The sequence below is a fragment of the Balaenoptera acutorostrata genome, chromosome 10, assembly GCF_949987535.1.
Source record: "Balaenoptera acutorostrata chromosome 10, mBalAcu1.1, whole genome shotgun sequence".
Classification (NCBI taxonomy): Eukaryota; Metazoa; Chordata; class Mammalia; order Artiodactyla; family Balaenopteridae; genus Balaenoptera; species Balaenoptera acutorostrata.
In genome coordinates this window covers 31915073-31929774 of record NC_080073.1, presented here as the reverse complement: position 1 = coordinate 31929774, position 14702 = coordinate 31915073, and the positions used below count along the sequence as shown (strand labels likewise).

General features: G+C 38.5%; 1 protein-coding gene across 50 annotated transcripts in view; it reads left to right on the top strand.

Moving 5' to 3' along the window:
• SLMAP (sarcolemma associated protein) overlaps window positions 1–14702 on the top strand; it is a 150175-nt gene that overhangs the window by 122477 nt on the left and 12996 nt on the right. For 35 of the 50 annotated variants that reach the window (XM_057554149.1, XM_057554150.1, XM_057554144.1 and 32 more), the window contains 3 exons: window positions 10651–10773; window positions 11766–11840; window positions 14112–14432. In XM_057554149.1, the coding sequence (XP_057410132.1) occupies window positions 10651–10773; window positions 11766–11840; window positions 14112–14432 (519 nt within the window). The remainder of the gene's footprint in view (window positions 1–10650; window positions 10774–11765; window positions 11841–14111; window positions 14433–14702) is intronic. The other 15 variants (XM_057554157.1, XM_057554158.1, XM_057554155.1 and 12 more) reach the window with 1 other exon arrangement.

The window sequence follows — 14702 nt, the reverse complement described above, 5'->3', positions numbered from 1 at the left end:
AAGTAGTCTTTTTTTTTTTTTTTTTTTTTTTTAGAAAAAAACAACATCAACAGGAGTTTAATAACATGTATACCTCCGGTATACAAGGGAGATACCCAGGAAAACTGAGTAACTCCTGTAAATAGTGTTTATGACTGTGTTAATTATATTCAAATGTTATTAGTGCTTTTGTAATCTTATGTGTCCGTCTGCTTTAGATTTTATTTTTATCCTCTTCCCTACCACAATGCCAGATGTTTGGAAGAACTCAGATGTTTGTTGAATGAATTAATAATAGACCTCTTACATCAAAGTTATAAAACCACAAGAGCATTAGGAAAGTGACAGGCTCTAGCCAAGAGGCTAAGAGCCAAAGATCTCTGAGTTCTGTCCCAGCTCTGCCATTTATTTGTGGGGGTTTTTTTTATTTACTTATTTATTTGTTTGGTTGTGCTGGGTCTCAGTTGTGACATACGAACTCTTAGTTGCAGCATGCATGTGGGATCTAGTTCCTCGAGCAGGATTCGAACCCGGGACCCCTGCATTGGGAGCGTGGAATCTTAACTATTGCACCACCAGGGAAGCCCCTGCCATTTATTTGTAATATATCCTTGGGCAAATTGCGTAACCCCTCTGTGCTTCAGTGTCTTTTGGTTTGTTGGTTTGGGGAAAACCAACTTCATAGGATTCTTGTGAGGATTAAATGAAACAGTACAAGTAGATCACTTACTATGTTTTGGGGAACATAACATGTTAAGCCCCATAATGAAGATACTGATAATAATAATAATGATGGTGATTAACAAAGGCAAACCTATCCGGGGACTTCCCTGGTGGTGCAATGGTTAAGAATCCACCTGCCAATGCAGGGGACACGGGTTCAATCCCTGGTCCGGGAAGATCCCACATGCTGCGGAGCAACTAAGCCCGTGCGCCACAACTACTGAGCCTGTGTGCTCTAGGCCCCACATGCTGAAACTACTGAGCCCGCGTGCTGCAACTACTAAAGCCCGCGCGCCTAGAGCCCGTGCTCCGCAACAAGAGAAGCCACCGCAATGAGAAGCCTACCCATTGCAATGAAGAGTAGCCCCTGCTCACCGCAACTAGAGAAAGCCCGTGTGCAGCAACAAAGACCCAATGCAGCCAAAAAAATAAATTAAATAAATAAATTTATTTTTTTTTTAAAAAGGCAAACCTATCAGTTAAAGGGTAACTTTTCATTAATTAAATAAGATTGTGGGATTTAAAAAAATATTTCCTACTTTATCTTTTAGGGAAAAGCAGTTGTTGGTTGTGGATCTTTTCCAGTTAATAATGTATTTATTTGTTTACTTTGCCAGATGTCAGGGCAAAATTTTTTTAATCCTTGAGTACAACGGGAAGGCTAAATTATATCTGTAAAAGTGCCCATGATATAGGCTAGAGAATCAGACTCAAGGAAGAGGGTATAAATGGGGGAGTTGTAGGAGATGGAGACTGGAAAACACAAGGTGCATGTGGAAGGAGGGTGGGTGTACGAATGCTACTGGTAATTGCTTGGAGTGCCATTGATGAAAATGGGTTAGTTTCCCTAACCTTGCTTTCAGTTAAGATGACAAAAACAGAACCCAAAAACTTTCCTTACGTTCCTATATGATTGCCAACTTTTGTTTAATGAAGTGGTATTTTTATCAACACCTCTTGAAAGATTTTGCAGCTTGATTTTAAGAATAGAATTGTTAAGTCAGTCAGTAATTAGATGAAGAAAAATCACCCATTAGAAGCGGCAAATTTTAGAAGAGTCTCCAAGAAACCGTCATCATAGCCCTAAATGGTTGTTTCATCCATTGTTTTTCTTTGTAAGAGTTGTGTAAATTCTTTTTTTTTTTAATAAATTTATTTATTTTTGGCTGCATTGGGTCTTCGTTGCTGCGCGCGGATTTTTCTCTAGTTGCCGCGAGTAGGGGCTACTCTTTGTTGCGGTGCGCAGGCCTCTCATTGCGGTGGCTTCTCTTGTTTTGGAACACGGGCTCTAGGCGCGCAGGCTTCAGTAGTTGCAGCTTGCGTGCTCAGTAGTTGTGGCTTGCGTGCTCAGTAGTTGTGGCTTGCGGGCTCTAGAGCGCAGGCTCAGTAGTTGTGGCACTTGGGCTTAGTTGCTCCGTGGCATGTGGAATCTTCCTGGACCAAGGCTCGAACCCGTGTCCCCTGCATTAACAGGCAGAGATTGTTAACCACTGCGCCACCAGGGAAGTCCTAAATTCTTTAAAATAATGTATTTACTGACATTTATTAGAAACACTTGGGTTATGCTTGAGTATATGTGGTTATGTTTTGTTGTCTGTGTAATTAGGTTCAGTAGACCGACAGAATTTTTCTCTTAGATGAAGAGTATAAATTATTAGACCACAGTGTTAACCTTGAGAGTTGTAGAAAGTAGCCCCTTTATTTTATTCATTGAAACCCTATGCCTGGCTTCTTGAACCATTATTTTCAAATTTTATTATTTCCTTTTTAAAAAACAGCCAATCTTTTTTTAGAATTATAATGTGCTACCTGTCATGTTAGTCATCTAGGCTTGGGAAAAGAATCTAAAGTAGATTAAACATTCACCATGAGATATAAATGAAATGATGATAGCAGTAGTAATTTTTCCTGAAATATTAATTATTTTCAACCAATTTATGCCACTTTTGAGAGAAATAAAGCTGTGGCTTGATCCACAGGTTTTTATATGCTTGAAATCATTTCCCAAAAAAAAGACAAAAGGAAAACTGGAATTCAGTCCAAGTAGTGTCTAATGCAACTTTGCTCTATTTAGGGAACTGTGCCGGAGACTCCAGTGGTTTCAAAGTCTAGTAAGACTCTCTTTGGGATTTGAGGAGTTTCTAGACAAATTGGCTATAGAAGAGGTATAGATGATAAGCTGTTTCTTGGTAGTTGTTGCCATTAGGAGTCAAAGAGAGGAGAAAGAATGTCCAGATTTTATATTTGTTTCTTTTTGTTTATCTTAGAAGATGGGGAGGAAAGGCGATTCATGGAAGAAGTATCATTTGAGATGACCCTGAAAGTGTGTCATACTACATGTGATGTATTCAGTGACAAAAAACTGAACCTGAATCTGATCAAGATTCTAGATCCAACTGCCAACTTGCAGGACATATAAATAACTAGGGACATAGTCTAAATGATGTGGTGGAAAGACAATGTGATGTTTTTAGTTTGGCACATGTTGAACAGGAAGGTTTTCCATAGGTTCTGGTTTGCCTGAAACCATTTATACCCGTTGTCCCAGCATAATTATTAAAAGTTCTTCCTTTCACGTTCAGACGTTTTGTATTGTCACCCTCGGAACCAGAAATGCAGTTGGAAGTGTGATACAGAAACGAGGACTGGAAAGCCATTTTCATTTAATTCTGTGACATTTATTGGCCCAGGAGATACAGAGATAAGACACATGAGGAGGCTACAGTCTTATGGAGTAAGGAGACAGGTTGATAGTGTAATAAGTGTTTTAATAGGTGTGGTGAAAACTTTGGAGAGCAGAGCTAATTTCCTGGCTAGGGGCAGGGGTGGAGTGGAGCAGTAGTCAGAATGGGCTTCCCAAATGTGTTGGTTAAAGATAAGTCAGGGTACACCAAGAGGGAAAAGGGCGCTGTGCCTTTCCTTAAAATAGTACTGACATTTACAAATAGGACTAATGTTTAATGTAGAATTAACATTTACCAGTAGGAAAATGTGGTGCAACACAGGCTGTGTGGGGCAGATGTGGAGAAAGATAAGACTGGGTCAGAAAGAAGTCAGTAACAGTGTTTGGGAATTCTCTGCATAGGGATAGACTGTGATAGCAGGGGGAATTTATAGAGAAAGAGAAGAACAGTGGGAAGGACAAAGGAGCCAACAAAAGATCCAGCTGTCAAGAGGGAACCCGGCTGGTCAGAAGGAATGGCAAAGGGGTGAGAATCAACAGGAAGAGGCTGCTGCCAAAGCTGAATTCATAGGCTACCACCTAGGACTATCTCACATGACTACCCATATCCACAGCAAGAAAGTGGTCTTCCTCCACTGTGAAGGTTCTCATCAACCAAGCCTGCAACTAAACTACCAGACTTTCCAAAGGAATGGGTGTTAGTAGTAGAAAGAGGATGGCACCCACCTGGCCAGCTGCTTCTGCTAGGTCACTTCTATCAGTCGCTGAGGTAACAGATGTTATGGCTACATTAGCCTTCAACAGACATGCACGTGCAAAATAGAACTCAGGCAGAAATGTTTTGATTTGGCCCTTTACCACGTGGTTCAGAGTGTCTCACCCACATTTAAAGCAAAGGTCAGATTTTAAGTTAAATCTCCAGTCACTCTTATGAAGAAATAGTGACAACAAATTTAATTTAGAGTATCATGTATTCTCTGTGCCACGGCTGGTTCTTTAGTGGGTTACTGTGTGGTGTAGACCTTTTTATAGAATTTAGCCTTAGTCTGAGAAAAGCTGGTTCCTGGCCCAGACTATACACCAAGCACTTCTAAAGACACGATTTGTGTTAAAAGGAAAACAGATTCTATTAATCTTTTCACCTCATCATAGTTCCTAAAAAACATTTATTTCCATTTGACTTGCACATCTAAATAAAATGGGTTTTTATTTAGCTCAATAAGGCTTTCATTTATCTTCCTTTCGTAAAAAATAATTTTATTTATTTATTTATTTATTGACTGCGTTGGGTCTTCGTTGCTGTGCACGGGCTTTTCTCTCTAGTTGTGGCGAGCGGGAGCTACTCTTCGTTGTGGTGCGTGGGCTTCTCATTGTGGTGGCTTCTCTTGTTGCGGAGCATGGGCTCTAGGTGCGCGGGATTCAGTAGTTGTGGCTCTCGGGCTCTAGAGCGCAGGCTCAGTAGTTGTGGTGCACGAGCTTAGTTGCTGCGCGGCATGTGGGATCTTCCCAGGCCAGGGCTCGAACCCGTGTCCCCTGCATTGGCGGGCGGATTCTTAACCACTTCGCCACCAGGGAAGCCCCGGCAGTGTAGGTTCTTGATCTCAGTAAGAAAATTGCTCTAGTGTCACAATGCAGTATAGAATGCAGAAGGGGAAGATAGGTTAAGGATAAGAATATAGGGAGAAATGATTGCTCCAAGATTGTAGCATTAGGATTGGTAATTTCAAGAGACCTTTTTTTATTAGGAAAAATTTCAAACACAAGAAAAATTGAAGAATGCCAAAAACTTCCATATGTGTCCATCACCTAGATTCAGCAGTTGTTAGTATTTTGCCATATTTTCTTTATTTGTTTATGTATATATGTAGAAATTATCCTTTTGACTTTTTATTTTGATATAATTTCAGACTTACAGAAAAGTTGCAAGAATAGAACAAAGAACCTCATATACTCTTCATCCAGATTTTCCAACTGTTAACATTTCACCCTATTTGCTGTTAACATTTTACCAAATTTGATTTATCCATCTCCCTTTCCCTCTTCCTTCCTCCTCCCTCTCTCTCCCTGAACCACTGAGAGTAAATCGCAGGCGTGATAACCTTACTCCTAAATATTTTCATGTGTGTTTTCTGTTTCTCTTCCATAACTACCATATAATTCTCAAAATCAGGAAATTAACTACAAGCTGATATATTACTATTATCAAATACACAGACCTTATTCACGTGTTGTCAGTTGTCTCAATAATGTCCTCAGAAAATCCTGAGTCATGCGTTGCATTCATCTGTCATGTCTCTTTAGTCTCCTTTAATCTGGAACAGTTCCTCAGTTTTTCTTTGTGTTCCATGACATTGACATTTTTGAAGAACCATGGTCATTTTCTAAAATGTCCCTCAGTTTGGTTGTATCTTATGTTTCCTCATGATTAGATTAAAGTTGTGCATCTTTGGCAGTAATATAACAGAAATAATTTTGGGCATCATATCAGGAGGCACCTGATGTTGAATTGTTCTGTCGCTGATGATGTCAACTTTAAATAAATATCCTGTTACTCCTCAAACATTTTTTTAAAATTATTAATTAATTAATTTATTTTATTTTATTTTTTTGGCTGTGTTGGGTCTTTGTTTCTGTGCGAGGGCTTTCTCTAGTTGCGGCAAGCGGGGGCCACTCTTCATCGCGGTGCGCGGGCCTCTCACTGTCGCGGCCTCTCTTGTTGCGGAGCACAAGCTCCAGCTCCAGACGCGCAGGCTCGGTAGTTGTGGCTCACGGGCCTAGTTGCTCCGCGGCATGTGGGATCTTCCCAGACCAGGGCTCGAACCCGTGTCCCCTGCATCGGCATGCAGATTCTCAACCACTGCGCCACCAGGGAAGCCCACTCCTCAAACATTTATCTTCTTAGCTTTAATGTCTCCTTATGATGATTGCCTGAATCATTTATTATAATCATAGTTGCCAAGTAGTGATTTCATAATTCTGTCATCCTTCTACATTTATTAGCAAGCTTTCTACAGTATGGAAGAGTTTTCTCTTCCCTTCCCTTTCTTCTTTCCTTCCTTCCTTTCTTTTTCTGTATCAGTGTGAATTCATGGATTCATGTTTTATTCAGTCGATTATCATCTGTCACTATCATTATTTATTTTGGTACTCAGATTGTCTCATGTTTGGCCAGTGGGAGCCCCTTATGTCTTTTTGGACCCAATCATTCTCTGAGTCCTTTCTTACTTTCTGACACAAAAAAAGATGTTCTACATTCATCTTGTACTTAGCTTTAGTCCTGAAATCAGCCATTTCTCCACAGAGCCCTAGTTTTTTAAACTAGAGAATGGTATTGACAAACTAAGATCTGAGTATATGATGTGTTCATTACTTCTAGGCCCACTTGAGTGGACAGAGTTAAGAAATAGACGTATGTATATTCATACCCATACATACATGTATGGCTATATTTACTGCCTCACATGTCTATATTTATTTCTATATCTATTTATTTTTATACATTCAGATCTATTAGAGTCTATTTTATACATTCACATCTTCTTCTAATTCATACCTTACACCACAGAATTAATTGTCTTTCGTATTTCCATATCTGTAATTGTCTTTCCCAATAGTGAGAAACCTGGATGCCATTATCTACAATTTATTTATTTTTTAAAACATTTTTAGAATATACAGAAAATAGTTTCAGAATTACTAACCAATGCTTCTGTGGGAAAGAAGCCTATGTGTAGATTTGTTTTCTCTTTGTTATAAAGTTATTAACATGGAACAGTAGTTCTCAAGGTGGGGCAATTTTATACCCCCAGGGACATTGGGCAATATATGGAAACATTTTTGGTTGTTACAACTGAGAGGCAGTGCTATTAGCATCTAGTGGGTTGAAACCAATGAACCCCCCGCAATCCACAGGCCAGCCCCAAAACAAAGACTTATTTAGCCCAAATTGTCAAAAGTGCTTAGAAAAAAACCCTAACATACAAGTAGGCAAATATCTACTGAAGGATATTATGTAGATATTTTTTGCCAAACCACTTGAAAGTAAGATAAAGGCATCATGATACTTGCAAATGATATTTACATATACTTTGCAAATGATGCAACCAACAAGGGCTTAATTTCCAAAATATACAAACAGCTCATACAATTCAATAACAGAAAAACAAACAACCCAATCAAAAAATGGGCAGAAGACTTAAATAGACATTTCTCCAAAGAAGACATACACATGAAAAGATGCTCATCATCACTAATTATTAGAGAAATGCAAATCAGAACTATACCTCACACCCATCAGAATGGCCATCATTAAAAAGTCTACAAATAATAAATACTGGAGAGGGTGTGGAGAAAAGAGAACCCTCTTACACTGTTGGTGGGAATGTAAATCGGTGCAGCCACAATGAAAAACAGTATGGAGGTTCCTCAAAAAACTAAAAATAGATTTGCCATATGATCCAGCAGTCCCACTCCTGGGCATATACCCAGTTCGAAAAGAGACATGCACCCCGATGTTCATAGCAGCACTGTTTACAATAGCCAAGACATGGAAGCAACGTAAATGTCCATCAACAGATGAATGGATAAAGAAGATGTGGTATCTATATACAATGGAATATTACTCAGCCATAAAAAAAGAATGAAATAATGCTTTTTGCAGCAATATAGATGGACCTAGAGATTATCATACTAAGCAAAGTAAGTCAGAAAGAGAAAGACAAATACCATATGATATCACTTGTATGTAGGAATCTAAAATATGACACAAATGAACATATCTACGAAACAGAAACAGACTTACAGACATGGAGAACAGATTGTGGTTGCCATGGAGGAGGTGGGGTTGAGGAGGGAAGGACTGGTAGTTTGGGATTAGCAGATGCAAGCTACTATATATAGGATGGATAAACAACAAGGTCCTGCCGTATAGCACATGGAACTATAATCAATATCCTGTGATAAACCATAATGGAAAAGAATAAGAAAAAGAATAAATGTATGTATAACTGAATCACTTTGCTGTACAGCAGAAATTAACACAACATTGTAAATCAACTTTTTTTTTTTTAAAAAAGATAAAGGCATCATGATACTTCCTGCTTTAATACTCCTAAGAATAAGGACGTTGTCCTACATAATGACAGTTCCAGAGATGGGCAGCTAGAACCTTTGCAGACCCCAATGCGTGATATTGAAAGAGAAGTTTTGTAGTTGCTGTGACAATGCACCTGCCACTGGAAAATCTCTCTCAATCTCTCTCTCTCTTTGCCTCCACCCTTACCATGACTGTTTGAAGGAAGAGTTGATAGACTGGCTAAAATAGATGAACCTAGAGTCAGATTTTTTTTAAATTATTAATTTATTTATTTATTTATTTTTGGCTGTGTTGGGTCTTCGTTTCTATTTGAGGGCTTTCTCTAGTTGTGGCAAGCGGGGGCCACTCGTCATCGCGGTGCACGGGACTCTCACTATCGCGGCCTCTCTTGTTGGTAGCACAGGCTCCAGATGCTCAGGCTCAGTAGTTGTGGCTCACGGGCCTAATTGCCCCGCGGCATGTGGGATCTTCCCAGACCAGGGCTCGAACCCGTGTCCCCTGCATTGGCAGGCAGACTCTCAACCACTGCGCCACCAGCGAAGCCCCTAGAGTCAGATTTTTGACAGGGAGAGGTAAGATATGAAGATGAAAACATGGGTTTGTAATATCTAAGACCTGCAGTGATTACACTGTGAAATTTTATTCTTAATTGTTTTTTGATAGATTGAAGTTGTTACGCCTGAGTTGTTTGTAAACCAAAGTAGTAGTCAAATAGAATGTACTAGAAGAATATGGCCTACCTGATGATATATTTATTTCAGTCAGTGTTCAGTAGTAGAAAGTTCTAATACAATGAAAGATGATGAGCAGAGTAACTAGAGAGAAAAGAATTAGGGGAGGGAGCTTATTTGAGATGTAATGCTGGCTCTAATTTATTTTGATAAAATCACTTAGGTTACATCATTTAATAATTAAGCAGGGCTGGGCTTCCCTGGTGGCGCAGAGGTTAAGAATCCGCCTGCCAATGCAGGGGACACGGGTTCGAGCCCTGGTCCGGGAAGATCCCACATGCCACGGAGCAACTAAGCCCATGCACCACAACTACTGAGCCTACACTCTAGAGCCCACAAGCCACAAGTACTGAGCCCGTGTACCACAACTACTGAAGCCCGCATGCCTAAAGCCCGTGCTCAGCAAGAAGAGAAGCCACCGCAATGAGAAGCCTGCGCATGGCAACAAAGACCCAACGCAGCCAAAACTAAAATAACTGAAATAAAATAAATAAATTTCTAAAAAAATAATAGTAATTAAGCAGGGCTTCCCTGGTGGCGCAGTGGTTGAGAATCCGCCTGCCAGTGCAGGGGACATGGGTTTGAGCCCTGGTCCGGTAAGATCCCACATGCCGCGGAGCAACTAAGCCCGTGTACCACAACTACTGAGCCTGCGCTCTAGAGCCCGCGAGCCACAACTACTGAGCCTGCACTCTAGAGCCCGCGTGCCTAGGGCCCATGCTTCACAAGAGAAGCCACCGCAACGAGAAGCCCGCGCACTGCAACAAAGAGTAGCTCCCGCTCGCCACAACTAGAGAAAAGCCCACGCGCAGCAACAAAGACCCAACACAGCCAAAAATTAATTAATTAATTAATTTTAAATAATAATGATAATTAAGCAAATATTTGCTTGTTATGTATGTAGTGTTGAGGAAACAGTGATGATGAAGGGAGCACAGTGGAGCTTTCAGCTTAGTTTTTATTTTGTATTCCACAGCTGGGGAAATCATGCTAAAATATTTTTTCTTGAAGAAAAGTTTCTTTCTGTTTTTCCATTTCCAGTTAAGTTCCAAGTGAAAATTTTCTGACTTGTTATGAAGAAATTTCAAAATTGATAAAGAAGAATAGCATTATGATCATACTACTAAATTTCAAACCTTTCATAAGCTCTACATAAGCCTTATATAAGTGAAACATATAATTTAGTATATATTAGTATGTATGTTATAGGACCATTGCCATGAATTACTAAAATAATTTAATCATATTTGTGTTCTTTCTCCAAGGTAAAATGACTAAAATGCTTATTAATACAGTTTGCTTCTAAATTTTATTAAACTTAGTTGTGCTATGCTGTTAACTATGCATGCTCCAAACATGAGAAAGATTGCTAATCTTTGGTTGTAGAGATTATGGTATGATACTAACTCTTGCTTTTAAAACAAACATATTTTTGTCAGATGACTTGCAGGGTGCACAGTCAGAAACTGAGGCAAAACAAGAAATTCAGCATCTTCGGAAGGAATTGATTGAAGCCCAGGAACTAGCTAGAGCAAGTAAACAAAAATGCTTTGAACTTCAAGGTGAGATCAAGATTACTTTGATTCTTTAGGGGATGTGAAAGTAACAAGATATAACTGAATGGCCCCAAACTTCCAAGTCCAGAGGCATGGTTATCTTCTTCCAAATCTACAACTTTATTAGATATGTGATCTTGGGACATCACTTATGCTCTCTGAGCTTATGTTTCAGATCAGTAAAGTGAGGAGAGTTACAGTTGTACTACTTTCTTGTGAAGATTAAGAAAGGCCTGTACCAATGAAAGATCTTAAAAGTTAATTACACATTAAGTACAGCAAAAGGAAAAAACATAGAAATATAAATTTCTACGTTTTAGTTATACCTAATATTAGCTACTCAGTATAAGATAAGGGAAATTTATATTCCCTGCAGTTTTACAGTGGATTCTTCAGTAAGTGAGAGGAACCAGGCAAGGTTAAGGTATAGAATTTTCTAATGTCCCAACTGATAAGAGTCATAGGCCAGTTGGAGTCTGTGCTATTCCCTATAGCTTACATTTCTATAGCGTTCACAGCAGTTACCTAGTTGCAGTCAATTAGTACCTTACAAAGTCTTAGAATCCTCATGTTCTCTAAAATGGCCTTCCTGACCAGGAGGAAGATTTGCATCCCACCGGGAACTGTGAACTTCCTGTCAGTAAGTACTTACTATGTACTTGGCAGTGAACATGAGGATTTTAAGTCTGTTTTTCACATTTAAGCTCAAAATCCTGATTAACAACTATCAAGAATGCTTCTCAAGTAAAGAACAGCACGTTATCTTGGCAATACAAGGTATAGACAACTACTACTCAGTTGAATATATTTATTACTTACTACTGTTTTGTGCTCCTAAAAAAATCTTTAAACTACCTAACTGCTAACACTGATAACACTGCCTAACTTTTGATTCCTTCAGTGAGGTTTAGGAGAGAATTTCTTAGAACCTTCCAGCTGCTCAATTCTGAATATTTTCATTAAATCACAAAATTACATATACTGTGCTTTACTTTTAGCTCTTTTGGAAGAAGAAAGAAAAGCCTATCGAAATCAAGTTGAGGAATCCAGTAAACAAATACAGGTTCTTCAAGGTATGGAACACCCGAGGCTATTTGGGATTGTTATTGGTTCTTTGTTTGTAGCAATTCAAAAGAAATGGAAAGTAAGAATGCAAAGGGTTCCCATTTTTCAAGGCTTTGATTCTTCCCTAGAATCTGAGACTGTAACTGGGCTCTTTGTGGCCCCTTTTTTTTTTTAAGGGAAGATTCCCTAGTACTCCAGTAGTACCTCCCACTTGGAGTGGGAAGAGGAAGATTGAAGATATGGATTTGGTAAGACTGTCATTTTCTGGGTTATTTAGTGACTTACTACAAAGGAGGCCTTCAGACAGGAAATCAGTTTGAGTAGCTCTGTGCATCAGCACTTTTAGCTTGTTGGTGATGTTATTTCTAATGCTCATAGCACACTTGCACTGCAAAAAAAATTATTTACCAAATGGAATAGAACAGTGGTCCCTGCACTCCCTTCATTGGTAAAGGCTGCTCTTCATATCCACCATTTTGCTATCTCTTTGTATGGGCTATCACAGGGTCATTACAGAAATGACCCGAAAGACCCCTGCCTGTCAAGGGTTTTCTTCGAACTAGAGCTCCTGGTACTTTGAAGTTCTAATTGTGAGATACTCCAGGAGATGTCTTTCCTGTGCCACTGTAAAATTCCTAAAGTAAAATTAATTTGCCTTCATTGTCAAAGAAGGAACCAATGTTATTTTAAAATTTTAGTTTTGGAGAGGTAGGGTAAGAAGTTAAATAGACAAATAATCTCTGTTGAGACGAAATGGGGAGTCATTGTATAAGGCCTATGATATTTGCCCTAAAATATCCCAAAGAAAAACCTCTTTTTGGGTTTTCTTATTTTTGAGTGGGACATGTGAGTTATTTTTAAAAATTGTATTATGGTCAAACAAGAATTTCTAGGGTAGGTTGTATATCTTTTTAAATTGAAAGCTCTTTACACTCTTATAGTTTAATGCCATTATCCATTAGTTTATATAAATCTGATTTGAATCTATACTTCCATCCTGTATTGTGTATGGGCTATTATCCCTAAAGGTTCTATGATGTAGTGCTTCCTTTTGTCTTAAAGCTGTCTTACGTGGGCATCATTGAGTGCTCTCTAGTGCCAGCATGTATATTTCAGGATTTTATCCACAAGTCCATGGTCATGTTATCCATGGCCGTTGTGTCTTTTCAGATTTTTGAACCTGTTACCTCTTAACGCTTCCCACAGACTTAAAAGGTCTAATATTTTCTTTAATGTTTATTTATTAGGCAACTTCTTCCTACGCAAGCCTTAAATCCTCTTAATTATCTTAATTATTCTTCTTTTCTACCTACGGAACTTTTTATACCTATAATTTTCTTGTGTTACTATAATCAAGACCAGTATTCTAGTTCTGAACCAAGTATGATTTTATACAAATTGTTTCCAGTTCAAGTCATGAGGGCAACAAGACCAGATCCTTAAAAAATATACCTCTTTCATTAGGCAATATTCATTAACTTTATTAATTCATTAATTCAACCAATAATTCTTGATTGTTTACTCTTCTAGTATTGGAGATAGCACGCATGAGATGTACAGTCTAGTGGAAAAGATGAATAAGCAAATAAGTATATAATATGATGTCCAGTAAGGGCAGAGTAAAGGGCTAGAGAATGACAGAGGGCTATTTTTAGATAAGCCATCAGAGAAAGCTTCTTTAAGGAATTGACATTTGAACAGAAAATTGAGTCAAGAACATCAAAGGTTTTACTAATGCTTACGCTCTGACCAAGCAATTCTATGTCTACAAATTCACCCTAAGGAAAAAAAAAAATCAAGATTGTGTTATAAGGTGTATTGTCTAGAGTAATTAAAATCTGAACAGCCTCAAGTGTCTAAAATAAAGGATTAGTCAAAAAAGTTAGTATAAAAAAAAAAGTTAGTATAGCTGGTTTTTATTATTGAAAAATATTCATCAGCAGCCGCATAGAGAACATTGTATTTATTATGATCCCTCCCTATTTTTGTTTTTATATGCGTATAAATGCATAGAAAAAATCTAGGAGAGGAAGTACCAAATGTTAGAAACAATTTTCTCTGTGTGGGAGAAATAAAGATCGCTTTGGGGGTTTTTTCTCTTTGTGTTTCCGTATTTTGACATTTTCTGCATTAAACATGGATTGCTTGTACAGTTTAATCAAAAGCAACAAACAGCTCTGACAGCCTGGGCCATGCAGTAACTATAGTCCCATATGGGCTGTTCTTTTATTCCTGATTACTATGGACTAAGAAAATGATGAGTAAATATACTTTTGTAGCCCAACTGCAGAGGTTACACATCAATATTGAGAATCTCCGGGAGGAGAAGGACAGTGAAATCACAAGCACTCGAGATGAATTGCTTAGTGCCCGAGATGAAATTTTACTCCTTCATCAAGCAGCAGAAAAGGCTGCCTCTGAGCGGGACACTGACATTGCTTCTCTACAAGAAGAGCTTAAGAAAGTGCGAGCCGAGCTTGAGCGGTGGCGGAAAGCAGCATCTGAATATGAGAAAGAAATCATGAGTTTGCAAAATACTTTTCAGCTTCGATGTCAGCAATGTGAGGACCAGCAGAGAGAAGAAGCAACGAGGCTACAAGGTAAGAAATGTATTTTACATAAAGCTCTTAACTCTTGATAACGATAACTTTATAACTTGTACAAAATAACCATTCAGGCTAGTTTTGTCTTTGACAATGATTGGTTGTATAAAGCAGTGTTTTTATATTGGGGCTATAAGCATTCTTCAGGTCTGTAAGCTCTACAATAAATTGAAAATCTTTACAATTTTACATTTTATTTAAATACTGTTAAAAATTATTTGTCTTATAAAAGTGAAGTGAGAAAAAAATATTACTGAAGTTTAGGGT